Here is a 23,738-nt window from a genome sequence, read left to right as displayed (position 1 = left end):
CAAAATAAGTGTGTCAACTACAAATGTAAATACCTTCTATGTAGATTTTTAGGGATGAATCACACAAGCACTGAGTCTCCATTCTGCGCCTCTGGACAGACCTTGCAGAATCCCAAACATTTCATATTCTTCTCTTTTCAAAAATCCTTACTGATAAATCTGTGCTAGAGTTAGAGTTGGCCTCATCCATCAGTGTGTAACACAGAAGAATGAACAGTAAAGAACATTTAAAAACAGGCATTTTATTTATTTTATTTGAGCACAGACTTGTGGAATTGTGTCCATATTGTAACCATCAATACAAAAAGCAACGTTTCTAAGGCATAAATGCAGAGCGCACCTTAAAAAAACCACAGATTGTTCAGAAACACGTAAATGTTGGCTCATACATTAATCCGCTCCTTCCGACATTTGGGAAGCTGACATGAAGCGCTAATGTCATTTTGCCTGTGCGAAAACTGTGAATGTCACTGCTAAGGGATCATCTTAAATCACATCCTTTTGCTACAGTGATCTGAGCAACGTATGTTTCATTTTGAGGAATGGAATAGATGAGCCGTAGCTTTTAACTACCCTACATTAGTCAATCAGGTGACTATGGAGAAGGCACCATCCTGTCTAAAAATCCCTTTTAGGAGGATTTTAAAGTTGCCGGCAAAATAATGCATGCAAATCTTGATCAGGCACAAGATGAGGCTGTGAGACAGCAAAACAGGAGGCGTCTGCCTTTCTCTGTTTCTATACTCCCCACTTGAGCACAGGGTTACATGGAGAGATGGGGAGCAACCACATGGCTGGGTCCTCTGTAATAATTTGCAGGGGAAATGCCAGGAATGAAGCCTGCCCAGAACATGAATGCTCCAGCTTTGAAGCCATATCCCTAGTCCTCAATGCATGGGATAGACTGGGGCGATTCTATGGCAGAAGTAGCTCCACATTTCTTTGGGAGCTTTACACTGGGGCAACATTCAACTAGATGCCCATGAGTTCTGGTGTTATGAGAGGGTCAGATACACTTTTCTCTATTCACTTTCTCCATGCCATGCATGATTTTATAAACTTCCACCATATCACCTCTTACTCACATTTTTTTTTCTAAGCTAAAAACGCTGCAACAATTCCTCATTGGGGAGTTCCTCCATCCCTTACCAAGGAACATAGGAAGCTGCCCTAAACTAGCTGCATGTATTTATCAACATCAGAAAGAGGGGTTTTGCCATTCACCTGCTACATGATGCTTTTGTGAAGCTGACATGGCAGGGATCTTCTATATGCAAGGCAGGGGCTCACCATTGAGGTCATAATTTCCCCCCAGCCCTGTTTCAGCTCTTCTTCTTTCTTCAAGCTTCTTCACTCTCATGATCCCCCTGCACTGTGTCAATGATGACATATCTGAACGATAAGGGAAGAAGCCTAGGATAGGCATCCACCATTGTTGTTCTTCCATGGCTCAGTGCCAGTGGGAATTCATAGGTGCTTGGTGCCTGCTCTGAAATGCCTGTGAAGCTCAAACATGTTCACCCCTCACACTGCTAGCAAGCTCTAAATGCTCTGAGTGATGGGACAGTAGGTGTGTGCAGGCATGCCCATGTACCCTATAATGTATGCAGTAGCAGATATATGCACAGGGCCACTGATTCACCAAACACAGGATATTCCTGATATTAGTAACAGAGCTGTATACAATGACCTTGACTGGAGGTCCCCTTTCACTTAGATATTTCCACTTCCACCGGAACCATTAAGCAGGTACAAATGCCCAGCCATTTGGCCTGTTCTTCCCATCTCTAAACCTGCATCTTAAGGTACTTCTCCTCTTCTCCCCAGCCTATCACTACATATTACTTTTTAAACAGCGTTAAACCAAAGAGAAAAACATTAAAGAGCTAAGAGCAGAACTGACTGTGGGCTCTAAAATTTAAAGGTTTGAAATATGTGCTGCAATAACTGTAAAGGCAGCTATAAAGTTCTATTTAAAAATGTTTTTCCTTTTTCTGTTTTCTTCATAAAGGATTCATCTTTTCAAGGTCATTACAACACCTTTTCCATCAATCAAGAGGCACACAGGCCTGCAATTTTTCAAGTTTTGATTAATGATCTCAGCACACGATAGCCAGCAACAGAACCACTGCGCAAGGATAATGATGTACAACTCTGCAAGCTATGTTTTAATCTGTTAGCAAAGTCTTAATATGTAGCATTGTAAACACCTAACAATATTGTTAAGCAGCTGTAACAGTGGCAAAAAAGGTTGGATCCTGTGGATATATGTGTATTTGACTCAAGCATCACATACTTACCAAACTAATAAAGTATTTAACAAATAAAAAATATTCAACTGAGTGACTGCTTCACAGCTGAACACATTTAGGGTTCAATCACTATTGCACTCAGATTGTTATTAAAAAAATACTTGTCACCCCTCTTTTCACTGTATTCAGGCTTTTTAAGGTCTCTGATAACTTCATTTTTTAATTCAGTGGGGGCAGTTTTACTAAAATTACAGGTTTCGGTCAAAAAATCAAGCAGCAACTCCCCATTTCTGTTTCCATCAGTGAAGCAATCAGTTATGTCCATATCAGATGGAAGCTCATAGGACTTGTACTTTAGACCAGCCCCATCAAGTATCTCTTCAATGTGAGCAGATGAAACATACAAGCAGAGATCATTCAGAGGCAGGCGAGAACCGTATTTCTCCCAGAGCCTGGCCCAGCCACTGGTTCCTGCCAAATAAATCATATTGCAGTTTTATTTTCCTCGTTACTATTATTGCTGATTTATTAATCACCTTGTAAAGCACTTTCTCTTGAGGCAATTTACACATACGATAATTATAAACAGTTAAAAACAGAAACACAACAAATACATTTAAAACAATACTAAAATGCTTAACAAGCAGACACTTGTGGCAAAGGCCTATTTATGCAGCTTGGGAAAGCCTGCCAGAACAAAAATGTCTTCTGTTGTTTCTGGAAAGTAGTGATCACCTGTTGTTTCTTGTCATGAATGGTATTCCACAGGGCATGGGCAGCCACACTAAATGTCCTGGTCTAGGTTAAGGTGGAGGGGGCTTCGGAGCTCCCTGGAACTTGCAGTTTCGAAAGCTCTGTTCTAGGGCCTTTCATATGTGTTTGTGGGAGGGGGGTTACTGGTTTGTTTTTATTCTTGTTTTCATTAGGTATTATGGGTTCTTATTTTGTATTTTTATGTGCTGAACCACTCTGTGATCTTTGGATGAAGGGTGGTATATATATTTATTTAAAAATAATAATAGCCCATCGCTGATTATAGAGGGAGCTGCAAGGAAGTCTGTGCTAAGCCCATCCTTTGGCCCATCATGGTAAATTAGACCAAGGCTGATAATTTTCCTAACCATCCAGAGAGAGGGAAAGATGCTTAATAGTGGTCATAGACCAGAGCCACTTTTGATGTTCTTGTCTTGTCACATGGTGCTGCAAGAGTAAACAATGAAATTACCATAGCTGCCCTACACATCACTGAAGGGACAGAACATTCATAGGGTGGTGTCAGGGAACTGACATCGGAGGAAAGGGAAGTGGTAAGGCTCCCAGAGACTGGGAGAGAGTCAACAGCCAAAGCAGGGACCAGCAGGGGGAGCGCGGGGTCTCTGGAGGAGGATCTCAGTAATGCTGAGAGAGACGCAGCAGCCCAGGCAGGAAGCAGCAGGGGAGAGAAAGGGGTGAGAGACACTTCGAGCGAAAATAGCGGGGAGGTGTCAGAAGCAACTGCAGGGAGACCCATACTCCGCCGGAAGCTGCCACGTCGTGAGTCCAGGAGACGCGTTTCCGTTAAGGAAGTTCTTTGCTGGAAGCGCTTCCGCAGACAGCCACTGTCAGACTCTACTAGTGACTAGAGCAGACATGTCTGAGGAGCTCTGTCACACACAGAGGTTTGTGGGGTCGCACAAACTCTGAAGGGGCACAATTTTAAGCACAAGCAGCTAACCATCCCCTGACAGCAGTCTGACAGTCTCTGTACGCTGCCTGTGCAGGAGAAAGCATCATGAGCAACCCAGTCGGAACCGGAGACGCAGGGGTTGGAGCTGGTCCAAGCTTGGAAGAAAGGTATCAAGCTCTGGAGGTCCAACTTGCACTGCAGACGGCGAGGCTCGAGGAGAGAAGGGCTCAGGATGCTGACAAAAAGGGGAGAACCACTCAGTTCCCCAGAAAGGTACCAGGATTGGTGCAGAAGTTTGGGGGGGACCCCAAGGATTACCATGCCTTTAGGACCGAGATGCAATATGCTCTGAATGTGCAGTTTGATGAGTTCCCTGATGAGGAATCGCGAGTTGCGTTCGTAATTGGGCATCTTGAGAAGGGGGCGCGGGACTGGGTTCGACCCCTGATGGCAACGCACAACGATATCCTAAAGGACACTATGAAATTCTTTCGTGCAATGGATATCATGTTTTCCAGCGATATTGAGGAAGGGGCGGTACGCAGACAGCTAATGGCTTGCAAGCAGGGAAGCAGATCTGTCCGTGAGTACTGGACTGAATTTACCATGCTGATTCACAGATTGGGGTGGGATTTATCGGCGGCACCCATTCAGATGCTATTTGAAGAAGGTCTTTCTTCAGCTGTGAAAGACGAGCTGGCCAGGAGCCCCAGGGCGGGGTCTATGGATCAGCTGACCAAATCTGCGCTGACCATTGGAGCGCGCCAGGAGGCAAGAGCCTTGGAGAGGCGGGAAGGGAGAGGGGAACGTTGGAAGGAGTTACGCATTCCAGACATTCCTGAGCCAGCTTTCCCGCCGGCAGAGCCGATGGAAATCGGAACAGCCCGCGCGCGCGCAGTTTCAAAGCCCAGTGAGGGGGCGAAGAAGGAGGGAAAGGGAGCCCGGAAATGCTATCTCTGCCAACAGCCAGGCCACTTTGCCAGAGTCTGCCCCCAGAGGAAGGAATGGCAAGGGATGGTGGGAGCTGTTGAGGGGGAAGAGCAGGGAGAAACGGAGCAGGTAAAAGCCAACGCCTGGTTGCCAGCAGGGCACTGCAGCCAGGCCAAAGAGCAGTGAAAGTGCCCCTTCCCCAAGTGCCAGTGCCAGAAGCTCCTCGACCTGCTCTAGTGATTGAAGTGTCGCTAGAGCTGCAAAATGGACACCCCCTAAAAATAAAGGCGCTGTTGGACTCAGGCAGCTCCTGCAATTTCATGAGCAAGGAGTTTGCTGCTGAGCACCAGATACAGACTATCCCTTTAAGCAACCCCCTGCAGGTGACCACGATTGATGGCAGGGAACTGTTGGGAGGAGGCGTCAGCTTGCAGACCGTCCCAATGATAATGAGGGTGGCAAGGCACACAGAACTGATAGCGTTTAATGTGGCCACCTTGGGAGGCGCTCCCATTATTTTGGGAATGAGCTGGCTAGCCCTACATGATCCGCTGGTGGGCTGGCATCAAAGAGTGGTTTCCTTCGGTTCCGCACACTGCTTAGAACACTGCAGGGCGGAAAAGGGGTCAGCAGGGGCCCAAGCCACCCTAGCAGGGACGGAAGTGATGGAGAAGGGGAAGGTGCCACCACAGTATGCTGATCTCAGCGACGTGTTCAGCGAGAAGGAAGCGGACCAACTACCCCCGCATAGGCCCTTTGATTGCCAGATCAATTTACTCCCTGGAGCACAGCTTCCTGTAGGCAAGTTGTATGCCATGTCAGACAGGGAGATGCAGGAGTTGCGAGCGTTCATTGACAAGAACCTGAAGAGAGGCTTCATCAGAGAGTCCAAGGCAGCGGGGGGTAGCCCAGTGTTTTTTGTGGATAAAAAAAACACGGACAAGCCGAGGCTGGTATGTGACTTTCGGGCCCTAAATGCAGTGACAGAGCCGGCGGCTTTTCCTATGCCCAGGATTGATGATATTTTGACCAGGGTGCGAAAAGGAAAGATTTTTACAAAGCTGGACCTAAGGGGGGCGTACAACCTGATACGTATAAGGAAAGGGGATGAATGGAAGACCACCATGTTCACCCCTTTGGGGGCATTTGAATACCTCGTTATGCCTTTTGGATTACAAACAGGCTCCGCGTGTTTTCAAGCCTTTATGAACCATGTACTGGGGCCTTTGCTCTACAAGAATTGCGTGGCCTTCTTAGATGACGTGTTGGTGTATTCGGAGAATGAGGAGCAACATGTGAGAGACGTCAGAGAAGTGTTGAGCAGGCTGCAAGCCAACAGACTGTGGGTGAAACTGGAAAAGTGTCAGTTTCATACCAAGGAGGTGGAATTCCTGGGGTACCGCTTGTCAGACAAGGGGTTGGCCATGGACCCCGGCAAGGTTCAAGCGGTGCTGGAATGGAAAACACCCAAGACCAAGAAGGATGTGCAGAGGTTCCTAGGGTTTGGAAACTTTTATCGTAAGTTCATCCGAAACTTCGCCCACCTGACGGCGCCCATCACGGACTGTCTCAGCAGCAAAAAGAAGTTTGTTTGGACGGGGGAGGCGGAGCGAGCGTTTGAGGAACTGAAAAGGGCCTTCGCCTCTGACGAACAACTTCTACATGTGGATTTACAAAAAAAGCTGAGGGTCGAAACAGACGCTTCTGACAGAGCCATAGGGGCGGTGCTTCTTCTGCAGCCGGGGAAGGAGGGGTCAGAGTGGCGACCGTGTGCCTTCTTTTCGCGAAAGCTGAACAAATCTGAGAGAAACTACACGGTGCACGACCGGGAACTTCTTGCTATTTATGAGGCCTTCCGGAGATGGAGGCACCTACTAATTGGTGCACAACAGAAGGTGCAAGTGTGCACGGACCATAAGAATCTAGAGTATTGGAGAACTGCGCGAGTGCTCAACCAAAGGCAGTTGAGATGGGCCCAGGAGTTCTCCAAATTTAACTTTGAGATTTGTTACGTACCAGGCCCGGAGAACGTTAGGGCGGACGCTCTCTCACGCAAACCTGAATATTTGGAGGGAGAGGGTGCACCCGAAGAGACCCATGTTATTCCCGAGGACCGCTGGGTGTGTGGGGCGGCTTTGGTGGGGCAAAGGGAACTGGTAGAGGGAACGGTGCAGGATGAATACGCCCAGGACAAACTCAGGGGTCTCAGGAGGGAGGGAGACAAACACGGGGGTTTTGAGGAGAGAAACGGGGCGTTGTATTACAAGGGAGCGTTATACATACCTGAAGGGGAATTGAGGGAAAAGGTACTCAAGCAACTGCACGATAGCCCCACAGCAGGGCATTTTGGGCAACACAAAACCATGTGGCTGGTTACCAGGGAATTCTGGTGGCCCAAGGTCAGGGAAGATGTGCGTGAATATGTGAGAGGGTGTGACCGATGTCAACGAGCCAAGGGGGAGAGGCGGGCACCGGCCGGTTTATTAGAACCACTACCCACGCCGGAAAGACCATGGGAGGCAGTGGCAATAGATTTCATGACTGATCTGCCCAGGTCCAAAGGGAAGACAGCCATTATGGTTGTGGTAGACCTGTTAACCAAGATGGCCCACTTTATAGCCTGCTCACATGCGGTCACAGCAGAAGAAACCGCTAGATTGTTTGTGGAAAATGTGTTTAGGTTGCATGGTGCCCCCTTGAGGGTGGTTTCGGACCGAGGGAAACAATTTACTTCCAGGTTCTGGAGGAAGCTCATGAGCTTATTGCATGTAGAGGTGAATTTTTCCACTGCCCGTCATCCAGAAACCAATGGGCAGGCGGAAAGAGCTAATGGTGTCCTCCAGCAATATTTGAGGTGTTATGTGAATGACAGAGAGAATGATTGGGTGGAGAAGCTGGCGTTGGCAGAATTTGCCTATAACAATGCAGAGAACGTGTCCACGGGGATGAGCCCTTTTTTGGCCAATCACGGGTGTCATCCCCGAGCCTTCCCAGGGGGGGAGGGGGAGAACTGGAGCGTTCCTGCCGCAGAACAGTTCGTTGAAGAAATGGAAGCGATCCATCGCCAGCTCCAACTTAATTTAAACAGGGCGAAGGAGGAATATAAGAGGCAGGCAGACAAAACCAGAAGGGAAGGGGAAAGCATTAGGGTGGGGGACCAGGTGTGGCTGTCCACCCAAGGGTTACCATTTAAAGGAGGTTGTAAGAAGTTAAGACCCAAAAGACTGGGCCCATTTGAAGTCACGCAACAGGTCAACCCAGTGGCTTTCAGACTCCGGTTACCGAACCACATGAAGTTGCACCCAGTGTTCCACAGATCATTGCTGTCACCGTATATAGGGGACAGAGAGGGGAGGGTCAATAGGGGACCAGCTATGGAGGAAAAAGAACACAGCTACCATGTAGCGGAGATTCTCGATTCTAGGTGGAGGGGAGAGCAAGTAGAGTATTTGGTAATGTGGGAAGGGGAGCCGGAGTCGGAAAACACCTGGGTCAGGGCAGAGGATGTAGATGACGAGGTTTTGATTGAAACTTTTCATCAGAGATTCCCTAGAAAACCCCAGCCAGTGGCGAGGTTCCGGAGGGAATACTTCGCCACCACCGACGACGAAGAAGAGTTGGAGGGGTTCGCTGATTCCGAGGTGGAGGAGGATTCAGCGAGTCGGAACGAAGACCGATGGAGGGAATTGTTCGAGACGTCTGAAGATGAAGAGGATTCTTTTAGGGGTTTCAGCTCCTCACCGCCCAGAGGAGAAAGTAGGGGCGGGGGAGAGGGGGGCCCTGGAGGGGAGGTGGATGTCAGGGAACTGACATCGGAGGAAAGGGAAGTGGTAAGGCTCCCAGAGACTGGGAGAGAGTCAACAGCCAAAGCAGGGACCAGCAGGGGGAGCGCGGGGTCTCTGGAGGAGGATCTCAGTAATGCTGAGAGAGACGCAGCAGCCCAGGCAGGAAGCAGCAGGGGAGAGAAAGGGGTGAGAGACACTTCAAGCGAAAATAGCGGGGAGGTGTCAGAAGCAACTGCAGGGAGACCCATACTCCGCCGGAAGCTGCCACGTCGTGAGTCCAGGAGACGCGTTTCCGTTAAGGAACTTCTTTGCTGGAAGCGCTTCCGCAGACAGCCACTGTCAGACTCTACTAGTGACTAGAGCAGACATGTCTGAGGAGCTCTGTCACACACAGAGGTTTGTGGGGTCGCACAAACTCTGAAGGGGCACAATTTTAAGCACAAGCAGCTAACCATCCCCTGACAGGTGGGATGGGGGTGGAGAGGAGAAAACATTTAGAATGTCCTCTCATTATCTCATCTCTAGTCAGAAAGCAAGTCTTTGATTTTAGCAGGTTATTGACTTTCGTTTAACTCTTTTCAGCTTTTGATTTACCCTCTGAATCTGCAATCAAATCAGAAGTTGAAGTAAGGAGACGTTATTCAAGTTTAACTGATTAGGTAAACAAGCCCTTAGATTTTTGCCTCTTCCTCGATATCTCATCAAGATATGTATGGTTGTCCATATGAGGAGAGGAATTTTTACAAATGCCAGCCATTTATGGGTCCAGTATGAATAAGTGAGTGCATGAACAAATTCAGCAGAGGACACACTGGATGCCAAGCTTGCAATCCTATGAAAACGTACGTAACATAAATCCTCATTAAATACTACAGGGTTTGTTTCTGAGTAAACATAACTGCTGGTAGTAGCTTTTACCTGCTAGGGCGCAGCTGGGACTTCCACCATGGAGAAGCTCCCATCCTCCACCTGCACTTCTCTCTGCCAGCAGAAAGGCACTCACATGCCATCCTAACACCACCTGAAACCATCAGTGGTGAGGCTAGGATTGTTTTCAAGTACAAATCATGGTTAGACATTACAAGGTAACTTTCTCCAAATTCTTGATCTTAATGAGGATATAGTTTGCTTGAACTACTGGTGAGTGCCAGCATAGGCAAACTCGGCCCTCCAGATGTTTTGGGACTACAGTTCCCATCATCCCTGACCACTGGTCCTGTTAGCTAGGGATCATGGGAGTTGTAGTCCCAAAACATCCAGCGGGCCAAGTTTGGGGATTCCAAAGTCACTGTAATATACCTAATAGTGCTGTGTGAATTCCCCTCCCCCATAATGCCAACAGAGATGAACTATTGAGAAATTATTAGACATTAGACTCTAATGTCTAATTAGAGGCAAAGCTAAAGTGGCTGATACATGAGTAGGACTCACCCATCAGTTTCAGCAATGAAGATTATCTGCTCTGTTCTGGTTGCTCATTTAATCCTGATATGATACTAGGCTAGCTCCCAGGTGATCTGTTTATGAAGCATTCATCCTAATATAGTTGAACAAAGTTTGTGGAGAGGCTATACACCATATGTTTATTGAGCAATTGTACTGGTTTGTTTGTGGGGAATTTATATGGCATCATGTCACAGGGAAGGAGTTAGCAGCCAGCAGCAGTTCTATTTAGCTGTTTGCAGCCTCTGGGAGCCCGTGACCAGGAGCTCATGAATAGGACTAGTAAACAGGGGTGTTTTTGAGGGCATCTAGCAGGGGAGTTTGAAGGGGAGGCCCAGAGTGCTGTCTCATGGTGCGCCTAGGGCCAAGAGACATGGATGGCGAGGGAACTGCTGCAGTGACTGCAACACCTGTGCCATGTTTCTCTTCCTGCCTGCGAACATGCAGAACTACACCTGTAGCAAGTGCAAGCTGGTTGCCTTGCTGGAAGACAAGGTACAGCAACTTGAGGCCCGCCTGTCCACACTTTGAGCTACTGGGCAAGAAGAGGAATTTCTCAATAGAGAGGAGAGGACTATCCCAGAACAGCAATGCAGGAACCCATTGCTGGAAACAAACTCCTGGAGGAACGTAGCACAAAGAAGGAGGACTGTCAGGAGCCATACTGTGTCACTGGAGTTGTAAAATGGGTTCCATGCCCTCTCCTCAGACACTGATTCCAGGCCAGAGGAGCAAGAGGTGTGTTGAGTGAGTGTATTGTACAAGAGTGCCAAATCTACCTTAATTGTGCAACCTGCTTGAATCTCATCTGCAAAACAGTAAGAGCCTAGAAGCTCCCTGCTTTTTGATGAATTGTTTTATTATCATTTAGAAAGGCTTTCTGGGGGCTTGAACAAACCAACAAGCTTGTTATGTCACAGCTCTCAAATTACTCATGGGTTAAGCCCATTTAAAGTAAAGAAATAGAACATTCAGCCAGATCCTATGCCTGCTTAATAGGAAATAAATCTCACCTGTGCAAGTCCGTGCAGGATTATTATCTGAGTCATGCTGACCAATTAAAACCCCATTCATTTTCATGGAATTTTGTCAAGACTCAGAGAACTTGCCCAATGTATGCACATTTAAAAGAGGGCGCAGCTTAGCGTTGAGGCTAAGCTGCAAGGAAATGCCAGACCACTGACAAACAATTACACCGATTTAAAGCAGGCCAAAGAGAAGCAAGCAGCCCAAGACATCAAAGAGCTTTGGTGTCTATTCCAAGAAGTATGAAATGACAAGATTCTCTGACAAGGGACATCCATTATGTTCTGCTCATCTGTGAAGTTCTGGAATAGGGGATATCTCAAAATATAAAGAACATTTGGTAACCTTAGGCCAGTCAGATTGCATCCTACTGTGACAAGGGAGCTATTCTTATAGAAATCTACTAAAAACTAGCATAAGGGACACAGATAAGATCCTGCAGATGGATATATATATATATATATATATATATCCACATGCAGGAACAGTGGGAAGTGAATTCAGTCTAATCCATTTATTTGGTACCCTTGGTGGCATGATTCAGCATTTCTGATGTGAATCATTTATAAAAGGCCAAAGCCACCAGCCCCATTGGGTAGGAAAGCAATAAATTCAAGACTAATGAGGGCTTGCTGAGAGGTATGACTGCAAATCCCCATTGCTAATAAAGCCATTTGCCTGCCTTTTTGGAAAGCAGTATATCTTTAAACAGTTTCTTTCTGAAACATAAACACTCTGGCGGTTTAGAATCGATGCCGCACAACAAATTTGTCTATATTTCCCCCCACCTCCCTTCTCCACCTGGCGGAAAATGAATGCAGAGCACTAATTGCAGGAAATGTGCTGGTGTCAGTGTTCTGTGACTCAACACCATTTCTGAACGGAGCAATTATACACTACCTGACTGGCACATTAAAATAATCACTCCCTGTAGATGCAACATATGGCACTACTTTTGTTTTTCAATACTTTGTTGAGAACTGAATGTGTGGGGAGACTATTATCTTAAAAACAACACTACATAACTCTTCAGAGCTGCCTCGGTCTTGTTGACAAGCAGAATGTAGGAGGATCTGAAGCCTTCAAACCGTGTCCTTACCATTTTGCTCTTTTTAGCCTCTACTCCCAGTTTCTCATGAATATCCCCTATTACTTCTGTAGGGGAAAGTTTACACCGAGAAGAATCTGCTAAGAACTCCTACATGGACAAGCTCCACTGAAAAGCACAGGAGTTGCCAAAGAACAGCAAGTCTTTCACAGGTGTCACATTGGTGAACTACAGAAATTGCTTTTATGTATTATTTAAGTGGGAGTATTATTTCAAAGATGGTTTCTTCAGTTGCTGTTTTTCCTATTTCACCTGGTCTAGTGCTTTTATTCCCTTGCCTCTCTTCCACTTAACCCCATGGTCTCCTTGGCAGCCTTCCCCCTTCCCCATTGCACCTGTCTTACCGCTCATGACTATCCATATCTCCTCTCCTGATTATTACTAGTATCTGAGCCACAAACCCACCCTGCTGCCCTCCTATATCTCCTTTGCCAAACTTACCCTAGGCAAGGAAAGCTGGTGGTTTACAGCCCAAACTGAGACTTGGGCGTCCTCTGGCACCAGTGGACACTGACTCAAGCATACTTTTTTTATCAGTATCTAAGTTTCATTGGGACGCGGGTGGCGCTGTGGGCTAAAGCCTCAGCGCCTAGGGCTTGCCGATCGAAAGGTCGGCAGTTCGAATCCCCGCGGCGGGGTGCGCTCCCGCTGCTCGGTCCCAGCGCCTGCCCACCTAGCAGTTCGAAAGCACCCCCGGGGGCAAGTAGATAAATAGGTACCGCTTACCAGCGGGAAGGTAAACGGCGTTCCGTGTGCGGCTCTGGCTCGCCAGAGCAGCGTTGTCACGCTGGCCACGTGACCCGGAAGTGTCTTCGGACAGCGCTGGCCCCCGGCCAATAGATGTGAGATGGGCGCACAAACCCCAGAGTCTGTCAAGACTGGCCCGTTCGGGCAGGGGTACCTTTACCTTTACCTTTAAGTTTCATTAGGGCTTATTGTTTCCCTGGAGGTCTACAGTTGTCACAAGCCCTCCCTGTTACCCCCTCCCTTGCTTCAGCATCCTGTACCAACCCGGCAGCAAAAGTGCCCTTGAGTTCTTCCCTTGGTGCTCAGAAATTCCCTGAATGCTTTGGGACCGATTTTAGGGACTGAAAAAAGGGGGTGCGACTATTATGCGGTGGTGACCATTATGCAGTGAAATACAGTACCTCAGCCTCTGCCAGAATGTAGATTAAACTTTTCAAATTTCTCTTGGAGTTAATTTTAAATTTACTTTTGTAACCTGGTAAAGGTAAAGGGACCCCTGACCATTAGGTCCAGTCATGACCGACTGTGGGGTTGCATGCTCATCTCGCTTTATTGGCCGACGGAGCCGGCTTACAGCTACTGGGTCATGCGGCCAGCATGACAAAGCTGCTTCTGGCGAACCAGAGCAGCGCACGGAAACGCCGTTTACCTTACCGTCGGAGGAGTACCTATTGATCTACTTGCACTTTGACGTCCTTTCAAACTGCTAGGTTGGCAGGAGCAGGGACCGAGCAACGGGAGCTCACCCCGTTGCGGGGATACGAACCGCCGACCTTCTGATCGGCAAGTCCTAGGCTCTGTGGCTTAACCCACAGCGCCACCTGCATACCTAGAGCCAATAACTTTTGAAATACAGAACTGCAACATCTCCTGGTTTTGAAATGGCTGTGGGAATTGGTTTGCTAGGTGGGGCTTCTCCCTGGCATGCTCGTATTCTACGTGTGAGGATTTGGGGGAGACAACATGCAGACATCCCATCTTCGATGTGCAATCAGGAAAAAATGCAATCTGGGAACAGTTTAACCATGCTCAATGTAATGTGATGTATGTATGGCTCTTAGTTACATTTCCCTGTAATTCACACAATTGTGTGCTGCTGTGTTCCTGGTCCACCCCCCCACCCCCCCGTATTCCTATGATAGAAAGGCAGCCATTTATATAAACCCTACCAAATTTATTATTTTAGTCACACAGTGAGCTTTATGGAGGAGAAGCAGCCCCCAGTTTAGAGGCCCAGCTTTAAGAGTAAAGGGTAGCCACAGCTGCACCAAACATTTGTGAAGAATTCTATCCTCCCCTTTTTAAATTTTGTACTATTAAACCGATAGACATTTTCAAAATGAGAGATAAAATTAGGTATGCATTTGAAGAACTCATAACAAAATCATATCTGTTATGTCTAGTAAAAAAATATGCCACTGTTGTAACTGAATAGGACACTTCAGGCACAAACGAGGCTATTCAATCACTTGCTAGGTCCATTGAATTTAATGGAAGAGTTTTTCATACATGTTTAACTCGCCCATTGAAATCAGTGGAACTTGAAAACGGTTAACTTTGGCTGGTTGTACTCATAAGATGCCCATTAGGCACTGAAACCTGCTGTGTGTAATCTGTTCAATTTGCTCTGCTGCCTCGGTACTATATCCACATGAACATATAAATGCCACTTCCTCTGGTATTCTATTTTGCAATTGACTTGATCACAACTTTCTTATTCAGGTGTCAAATACAACCAGCCTAAAATGGGATTCTTTTTTTTTTTTTTACACTGTATCACAATATTAAACAAAATGGGCAGTAAACATGGGCAATGAGCCAGCAAAATAGCACAACAGAGCTCCATTGTAGAGATTTACTTAATGCCACATGCAGTCAGGTGTTACGACATGTGCTATTCTGAAAAATCTGCAGCAGATTAATGGATTCATTAAGAACAATTGGGTTTCTTGCATGAGTTGAGATTTCAGATTTAGTGCCTATTCTGTTTGCAACATTTGTTGTGACATTTGTGTGCAGTTAGGGGAGGGGAAACGGAGACATTCTGCAATTAATGGAACATTTGGGGCTGTTGTTGTCTGCTATGAACTTTATAAAGCTATTTTCTAACTCTGCAAATTCTTCTAATGTTTATATAATTAACTCGTATCTCTGTGATAGACAACTTCATTACATTCCATGACATCCAAAGAATCAGGGACCTTCTGATGAGGGCAACACACAAACCAGTGCATGTTTACTCAGAATAAACATCCACTGCATTGAATGGGCCTTACCTCCCCTGTAGTGCTTAAGCGACAGTCTTAATTAACTCAATGGCTCGGTGCAATTCAGGGATAAAAAGTAAGCTCTTCCTTCCCCATTCCTAGCTGAATAAACTGATAATTCCCCATCACTCTTCTAGATTGTAACTGACTCATACACAATGCAACAATTTTGCAGAGGTTCAACATGTGTAGCTTCTGTGCCTGGAATCTAGAAATCCTGCTTTGTGTTCCATTCTTGAAAAAAGGGTTCTCTTACCTCAGTTTTATATTATAACGTATTATCAGTGCTTTTTTCTGGGGGGGATGCAGGGGTACGCATAACCCCAAACATTTTGTGAATCTACGTTTGGTCTCATTGAGGGGCAGAATTTTGATATGAGTAGGAAAATGAGAGTACCCCTAAACATTATTTTTTTTTAGAAAAAAAGCACGGCATATTATAACTGTAATAAATAAATGTGTTTGTAAGAGATACACCTTGTTTAGAAGGTAGAAAAAGACACACCTCCCCCACATCATGAGAACAGGTATCTCCCGACAAAGGAGATTAACTTCCACTTTAGCCGCTAATTATGTGGTACCAATACCAGAAGAAATATTGCATGGATTTCTCAAACTCATTGCATATCATTAATCTATGAAGCTGTTCATGATGCTACAGAATAGACATGCTAATTCTATGCACCATTAAACTCCAAGTAAGCTCCATTAAGCTCAGTGGGACTTATATCCAAGAAAACATGCACAGGAGGGGGCTGAAAGGGCAGATTAACACAAGTATTTTAAAATCCTTTTTTTAAAAAAAGTAGAGTTTGGGTATGTACAAATGACACACATGCATAATAGTCTATTTATGTGGTCAAAAGTGTGTTGAAGACTGGGACAGGGGTGCATAAATAGATAAGATTGTTTAAATCAGAATGTTTTTATGGTGCATTTTAATATGAGAAATTTTTATATAACTTGTATGATAATTTATTTTTTGTATTTTTTAATCTCTGAGAAATAGATTTGTATAAGCAGCTGGGTCTTGGTGTTCCATTATGAAAACAGACACATTCATAGGAAATCACATAGAAGTCTAAATTACAACCTTGAAGTGTGTAAGAAATGTACTTGGTAGTATTTATTTATTTGACAAAATTTATACCCCACTTGATTGTAATAATACACCCAAGCAGTTTACAAGTAATATTAAAATTCAACAAAAAACACTTAAAGCATTTAAAGATAATTAACTGTAAAAGGGGCTGTGTGTAAGCATCTAAATGTCTGGATAGCCATGCCTAAGCGAAAATGTTTTAAGCAGTTGCCAAAAATATTGCAGTGAAGGCACCTGCCTGATATCAATAGGCAGTGAGTTCCAAAGTGTAGGCACTACCGCACCACAAGGTTGATTTCTTAAAACTGCAGTATGAGTATTATGTGGTATGTGAAACAGCGCCAGTTTCACAGATCAAAGAAGTTGAGTATGGGATAACGTGATCCCACAAGTAAACTGGTTCCAAGCCTTTAGGGCTTTATATACCTTGACCTTGGCCTGGTAAGAAAATGGCAATCAGTGTGAATCTCTGAGCGTGTTATAGGCTGAGTGGGCCTTACTCCTGTCAGCAACCGCACTGCAGCATTCTGTGCTAACTGCACTTTCTGGAAGCAGAAAGTAAGCTCTGCATAGAGCGCATTGCAGAAATTCAATCTTGAGATAAGCAGTGCCTCAACTACTGAGATCAGTACTTACCTGAAACAAGAATAATAAGGAGCTTGGCCCCAGGTTCCAAGAGGCTGTGGAAAAACCTGATAGTAGCTGGGATGTCTTTTACATAATACAGCATCTAGAAAATATAAGGACCACTTTAATGTAGAATGAGCTCACTGAAGCTTTTCCGTGAATGCTCCCATTTTTGTGTGAAATGACTCAAATATACCCAAACCAAAAATGTATTTGTGATGTGTATCTAAATGATACTGCGTACACATTAGAGCTACTACAGTAAAGTAGTATATGGTAGTATGTATTGTGCTAAATGTGTAGGCAAGTAGCATCATGAACCCACAGGACAATGGAGAGGAGGGAGGGGATCCTGGCGAGGGGTGTAGCCAGGACTGGAACACACTGGGACAAGGTGGGGAGGGGCAAGGAGAGGTTGGTGTAGGAAGTATTCACAGGGTTATGGAGGATGGGGTGGGGATGGGGGTCAGTGCACAGGAACCAGAGCAGCAGGACCTATCACCAGAGCCAGAGGAGCCCCTGTCTCCATGAACACAGCTCTAAGGCAGTGATGGCTAAACTCGGCGCCGCACCTGTTTTGGGACTCCAACTCCCATCATCCCTAGCTAACAGGACGAGTGGTCAGGGATGATGGGAACTGTAGTCCCAAAACAGCTGGAGGGCCGAGTTTGGCCATCACTGCTCTAAGGTATAGGGAGCTGCAGGAGGCTGAGGCAGGCAAGGGCCCATAGCTGGCCAGGTGGAGCTCATTAGCCCTGGGATGTGTGATTCCTCAGCTGGAGTGGGCTTGGAACAGGTGAGGGTCACATGCCTCATCAAGCCCAGATGCTGCAATCAGCAGGCAAGGTAGAAAAGGGAAGCTGAGGCATTGTTTCTGCTCAACTCCCCATGTTGCTGAGTCTTGACTTGCATGTTCCTGCACTGTGATTTGGGTGTGACTCTGAACAGTATTCTGACTACAGCACTTCAGACTTGGCTACTTGGATTGACACTGGACTGCATTTCCTGAGCTTTCGAATTTGCTTGTGTGGCTCGGTCCCTGGACTTGGACTTTGGACTTGACATACTGACTTGCTGCCAGGTAGGCTGGGGGTTCAGGACAGTACATGGATTAGGGTCAGTGTTGGATTGGGAGGGGAATGGAGTGTGCTTGTAATACTGGAAGTGAGTAGTGTTCAGGTGGGACTTCAAATAATGGTGGCAGAAGGTTGTAGAATTAATAGCAATAATAATAATCTGTTACTTATACCCTAGCCTTTTGCCTGGGTTGCCCCGGCCACCCTGGGTGGCTTCCAGCATAATAAAAGCACAGCAAAACATCAAACATTAAAAATTTCCCAATACATGGCTGGCTTCATATGTCTCCAGAAAGTTTGTGTTTGGCCTATGATGAGAGGGTGTTGCACAGGGCAGGTTCCACTACCAAGAAGGCCCTCCGCCTGGTTCCTTGTAACTTCTCTTCTCACCCTGAGGTCCCTCAGAAGGTCCTCAGAACTGGATGGATAGTGTTGGGTAGATTGTGACGGATTTAGCAAGTAGGGACAGCATTTGGGATAGATGGGGAGGGTGGATTTTGCTTAGGTACATTTAGAAGCATGGAGTTAGGTAGAGGTGTTTCTATGGATTAAAGCAGCATCTAAGAAAGTATGTAACTGAAACCGCATGCTTCTGAGCACTGAATAATTCTGCAATATTTTATTCTGTTATTGATGATATTGTTGTATCATACACACTTGCCTCTTGACTGGCTATGCTAGAGCTGGCAATTATTCTCGTACCTGGTGGTGGCAGCAAAAATAAAGAGGGTTTAAAATATCTAGCAGAAATCCAGCCCAGGGCGGTAGACCTCAGAGAGAGGTGAAGCAGGGAAGCTGGGGGTGCAACTGAGTTTTGTGCCAGAGAACCGCATAGCTGAGGGAAAAGGGGTGCAGCAATATTAAGCTCTACTCACTTTTTATTCAGATGTGCTAGCTAATGCAAAGCAGAGTTTTGTCCTTATTATTCTACAGCAAGTTTTGCATGCATTCTTTGTTTTCTTTGGGCTTGATTGTTTGGAACAAATATATTATTGCTTGTGAACAGAACAAACTTATAGAATACAAGGGACTGGAGCACCGCTTTGACATTCAAGTGGTATTATCGCACACGAAAGGTAGCATGAGGAAAACGGTTGTCCCAACAACCACAACTGTCTCACAATTGAGGCCTCCCTTTACCTGGATCATGTGGATGAAGTTCCATTTCTTCACTTCTTTGCTTGCCTTCATTCGACTTTCATATTCCAGCGAAGTCTCCTTGTGCCAAGAAAACTTTATGTTCTCAAGGTTTTCTGTCTTTGCTACTCGTTCTAAAATATGATAGCTCCACAGTTTATCTCAATTGCAAATACAGAATAAATTTCCATTTCAAATTTTAAAGCAGCTGAAAGCCATATATTTTAAAAAGCACAACGCGCTGGTGTCACTGGCGGGACCAGTCTTGAGCTGCCAGGTGCCACCTTCCATTCACTCACTTCCACAGAGCAAAGCAAAGTGGAAGGAACACTTTGGAGCAGCATAAATCATATGGCTGTTTCAGAATCTGTCCCCAGTTCCATCCTCTCAAGTAGTTTGATGAATCCAATCTGGAGGAAAATATGTTCTTATATATACTTGCTATTTTATATCTAGAACTCAGATTCCAGGGTCACTTTTTAGATTTACAGGACAATGTAGAAGAGATATCTTAAGGCAGTGGCTGGGTTGTAGAGTAAAGCTATCCGGACAAAGTGAAACAGCATAAAATGTTACTTGGTTCCATGGGAGAAATTGAAGCAGATAAGCCCAATGGCAGCTACTTTTGATATCCACTGATAACATTGGCTAGATTGTGTATAAGGTATTTTCATATATTATGCAATTGGCTTTTGATTCCCCAGAATCCATAGGAAACTTAACCCCATTGTGTCTCATTTTAACTCCTCATGAAATCAGTTCTGAATTAAGCATAGTTGTGAGCACTGAATGACAGAGGTGGTTGCTGTGCTTTCCTGATTTGCAGGAAATACTTGCTATTTCTCTAGCATCCCAGGCTGAAAGCATGACATATGGCATGCTCCTTTCTTGGTGCCCCAAAAGTTATCAGAAATAAAGAAAACCAGGAACCTGTTTCACAGCTACTTGAACCCTGTTCCAAGCTTTGATTCCACTGTTTCTTGGCAGAAAGTCCCCCAATGGCTCTAAGGGCCATTTCCATTTATAGTGGTATAGTGGCTTTGTTTTCTGGACTTTTTCTTTTTTGCATACTCTCTGTCACATGATGTCATCATTATTCAGTTAGCATGCCAGAATACTGTACTTAAAAAAAGAAAATCTACCACAAGAAATCTGACTTTTGTGAAAAAACTGGAATGGATCCTCAATATATCCATTTGTGTGACTAATAATAATAATAATAATTTATTAGCATGTGTGCAAGCATTGCCCTGGTTTCTATGTAGAGGGGATGGCTGCTGAGTGGTTTGGGAGATGTCTGTTTCATGCTGCTTCCCTCTGGCCAGGGCAAACTGTGAATTTGCGAGCTATTCAGAGGAGAGAGATGGCAGATAGGAATGATGGTGCTGAGTCAAAGTACTGCCTGTGAAAACAATCATTAGCTGCAGACAAAATTTCATCACAATAACCAGGTTCACCATAGCTCAGGTTGACCCATTGTTTGTCTTCTAATTTCCTGTACTCCCACAATAATAGGATTCGGGAATACTAGACACTAAATACACACACAAAAAGCTACAAAATTGCTATCCCCATTTTCAGCTCTGACATTTAATGGCCGAGGAAGCACAAGGATACACAAGGGGTGTGACTACAGCCAAAAAACCTTTCTCACAGAAACAACCATTAGTGTGCAAAGGAAAGCCCCACCCTCATTCTCTAATGTGAACAAAGGTGCAAACAATCAGCTCCAAATTCAGTTTTTACATTGGATCAAACAGCAACTATAGCAGCACTATAAACAGAGTGTGTGGAAAGGCCCTTGTGTTCAGGGAGATTAGGTGGCATTGGTGATTTGTTGGAGAGATTATTTGGCATAGTGTTATTCCCTCACTTTCCAATGCAATTCCCTGTCACTTTCCTTATAGCAAAAAGTCCAATGGGGGGGGTAGCAGGGTTTGCTGCACAAGACCTCCCAATCAGCTGTAATTATACAACCTGAATTTGCCAGAATATAATTGAATCCCACCTGAAAAAATTGACAGTCTGGAGGTGCTCTAAGGGCTTTGTATACACATATAGCATTCAAACACATCGTGCTTTGGTACAGCTTTAACTTAGCACATCAAATCAAAGTCTTACATTTTTCAGGGCTCCGATTAGGATACATCCCTGTGAAATAGATGAGAAATGTTCCACCTGTACTTATCTCTCTTCCTTTGCATTCCTTCTTGGACATGGGCTACCACTTCTGAATGCTGCGGCTGTTGCTCAGTCCTCTCTTCCATTTATCAGTCTCTAGCCTATACGACCACAGTTCAAATCTAATTTGCTATTTTAAACTCGGAGATCATTGAGCAGTAATCCATATCAGCACTGAAAATAATCTGACTCAGTCTGCTTCTATTTAATCACTAGACAGTCTGTGAGGAGACATCAGGAAATGAAGAGTAGGGAAAGAAAGCTAATGCCTGTCAATGTGGCTTCCCTATGCCAAAAATCAGAATTGGGCTAATGACCAAAGAAGTTTAGAAAGTCCACAAGACAATGGCCCTTTTCAGGTGTTCAGCCTGACCATGGGAAGGCAAAAACATGTAGCTTCTTCCACCAGTGGTGTAGTAGGGAGTGGAGGGCTGCAGGGGCAGTTGTCCCAGGTGCACAAATGTTAGGGGGCACAAAATGTCAACACCTGGTGCTGCCTCAATACAGCTGTGCGCTTCCATCGCTGGGCTGCATTGAAAAAGGCTTCTCTAGGTAGGTGACCTCTCCAGACTATGGAACAAGTCTTCTTTTCTTATCTCTGTGGCTGCGATCTCCTGGGTGACTTGGACACTGTTAGGCAGTTGAATGTACTCCATCCATTTCTATCCCCACCCCACCCCTCTGCACAGCCCCGGGCACTTGGCAACCCACGCTATGCCACTGACACCCGCAGCCCTGTCTCCAGCTTTCCCTTGAGTGCTGGCCCTGTCCCACTCCTGCAAAAGTCAGGAGTAGAAGTGGGGCTAGCATACACAGGGACACTGGGGGTCAGGGGTGGCCTGCATGCTCCTGTCCCACAACTCTCCTTTGGTGCTTATGTGGTCAGGCTGAACATCTGAAGAGAGCTAGTATCTCTCAGGTCCACTTCACATGGAAATACGCCTACTTTGCTAAGTATACAACAAATTAGCTTCCCATTTTGAACACACGTGTCAAAACAGACATGTGCTTTCATCAGAACTGGCAACATACATATTGTGTGCGTTCATATCCATCTAGGAAATTAATATGAAGTAGCCCTTCACTTCGGAGTGAGTTCAAACCTAACTTTTCAGGCAGTTGCAGTCTATTCCTCTTAGTTTCAGCAGCAAGTGTCTTCGCTTGTACTGTTTCCACTTCTGCTTCAGAAAGGATTAAGCTCTTGTTGCTCTCCTCTGGATCACTGCCATGCTATCAAACGATAGCTACCCCATTCCCTTGCAATAAAATTGGGATGAATGAATGCTCCCTGGAAGTGTTACTTCCCAGGATGAGAATGATACAACAGATAGGACAAATTATCTGGCAAATTATTTTGTACTCTGCTTTTTAAGAAATGAAACCAAGAAAGCAAAAAAGGTAAAGGGACCCCTGACCATTAGATCCAGTCATGACCAACTCTGGGGTTGCGGCACTCATACCTTTGTAGGCACTTATTTGTTCAGCACTTGGTTCTACCACATCGTTACAAATGACGACTCCAGGATATTTAGCCCGTACTTCTGCAAGAATCTGAAGGTCAACTTCTCCTAGGACACAAGAAAGAAAAAAGGGGGCGGAGAGAATGAGAGGGAGAGCTGCCACTATTTGTAACAGGACTTGACATATATTACTTGGTTTAGCAATGTAGATGGGTTGGCAGAAGGCTGATCTGGTAGATCTCAGAGTGATTTGTGGCATATTGACCAATGTATCTGACTCCCAAAGGTTTAACAATAACAGCAACAAAAGGCTCCCCCCCCCCCAAAAAAAAAAAAAAGATTGTTGAAATGAATATTTGGGGGTGGAGGGGAAACCAGGAGTGGTGTGTGTGTATTAACAATGAGAACATTTCTGATCCTGTAAACAAATTCATGAGCTGAGCATGTGCTCAGAAGCACACTGGTCCTTAATTCTAAGCATACAGAAGTTCCTGTGCCTTCTGTACAAATACCGTATTTTTCGCTCTATAAGACGCACCAGACCACAAGACGCACCTAGTTTTTGGAGGAGGAAAACAAGAAGAAAAATATTCTGAATCTCAGAAGCCAGAACAGCAAGAGGGATCGCTACGCAGTGAAAGCAGCAATCCCTTTTGCTGTTCTGGCTTCTGGGATAGCTGCGCAGCCTTGCATTTGTTCCATAAGACGCACACAAATTTCCCCTTACTTTTTAGGAGGGAAAAAGTGAGTCTTATAGAGCAAAAAATACGGTACTATTCTTTCCTTAAAAACAAAACAAAACTCTGTACTGATATAAAAACCTGTTCCTCCAAATTTAAAAAAGTCACATTTCTATTGTATCGTTCCCCATTCACAAGTAATCAACTCACCACCCCTACCAGGTTATTATAAACCACCCCTTCCCCCAACC

General features: G+C 45.3%; 1 protein-coding gene and 1 long non-coding RNA gene across 2 annotated transcripts in view; one reads left to right on the top strand and one right to left on the bottom strand.

Moving 5' to 3' along the window:
* Positions 1-222: 222 nt before the first annotated feature.
* Positions 223-23,738, bottom strand: part of LOC309518892 (histamine N-methyltransferase-like) — a 29,580-nt gene continuing 6,064 nt past the window's right edge. Inside the window, exons 4-7 of the mRNA XM_082199459.1 lie at positions 22,808-22,915; positions 19,170-19,300; positions 16,963-17,056; positions 223-2,723 (exon numbers count right to left, since the gene is read on the bottom strand). Of these exons, the coding sequence (XP_082055585.1) occupies positions 2,368-2,723; positions 16,963-17,056; positions 19,170-19,300; positions 22,808-22,915 (689 nt within the window). The 3' untranslated portion in view covers positions 223-2,367. The remainder of the gene's footprint in view (positions 2,724-16,962; positions 17,057-19,169; positions 19,301-22,807; positions 22,916-23,738) is intronic.
* Positions 17,067-23,738, top strand: part of LOC309519190 — a 108,579-nt gene continuing 101,907 nt past the window's right edge. Inside the window, exon 1 of the long non-coding RNA XR_014213738.1 lies at positions 17,067-18,034. This is a non-coding gene — a long non-coding RNA (uncharacterized lncRNA). The remainder of the gene's footprint in view (positions 18,035-23,738) is intronic.

Source organism: Podarcis vaucheri (genome assembly GCF_965113315.1).
Source record: "Podarcis vaucheri genome assembly, chromosome: 1".
In the NCBI taxonomy this organism is placed as follows: Eukaryota; Metazoa; Chordata; class Lepidosauria; order Squamata; family Lacertidae; genus Podarcis; species Podarcis vaucheri.
The sequence above is the reverse complement of the archived record's forward strand: the minus strand, read 5'-3'. Positions and strand labels throughout refer to the sequence as shown.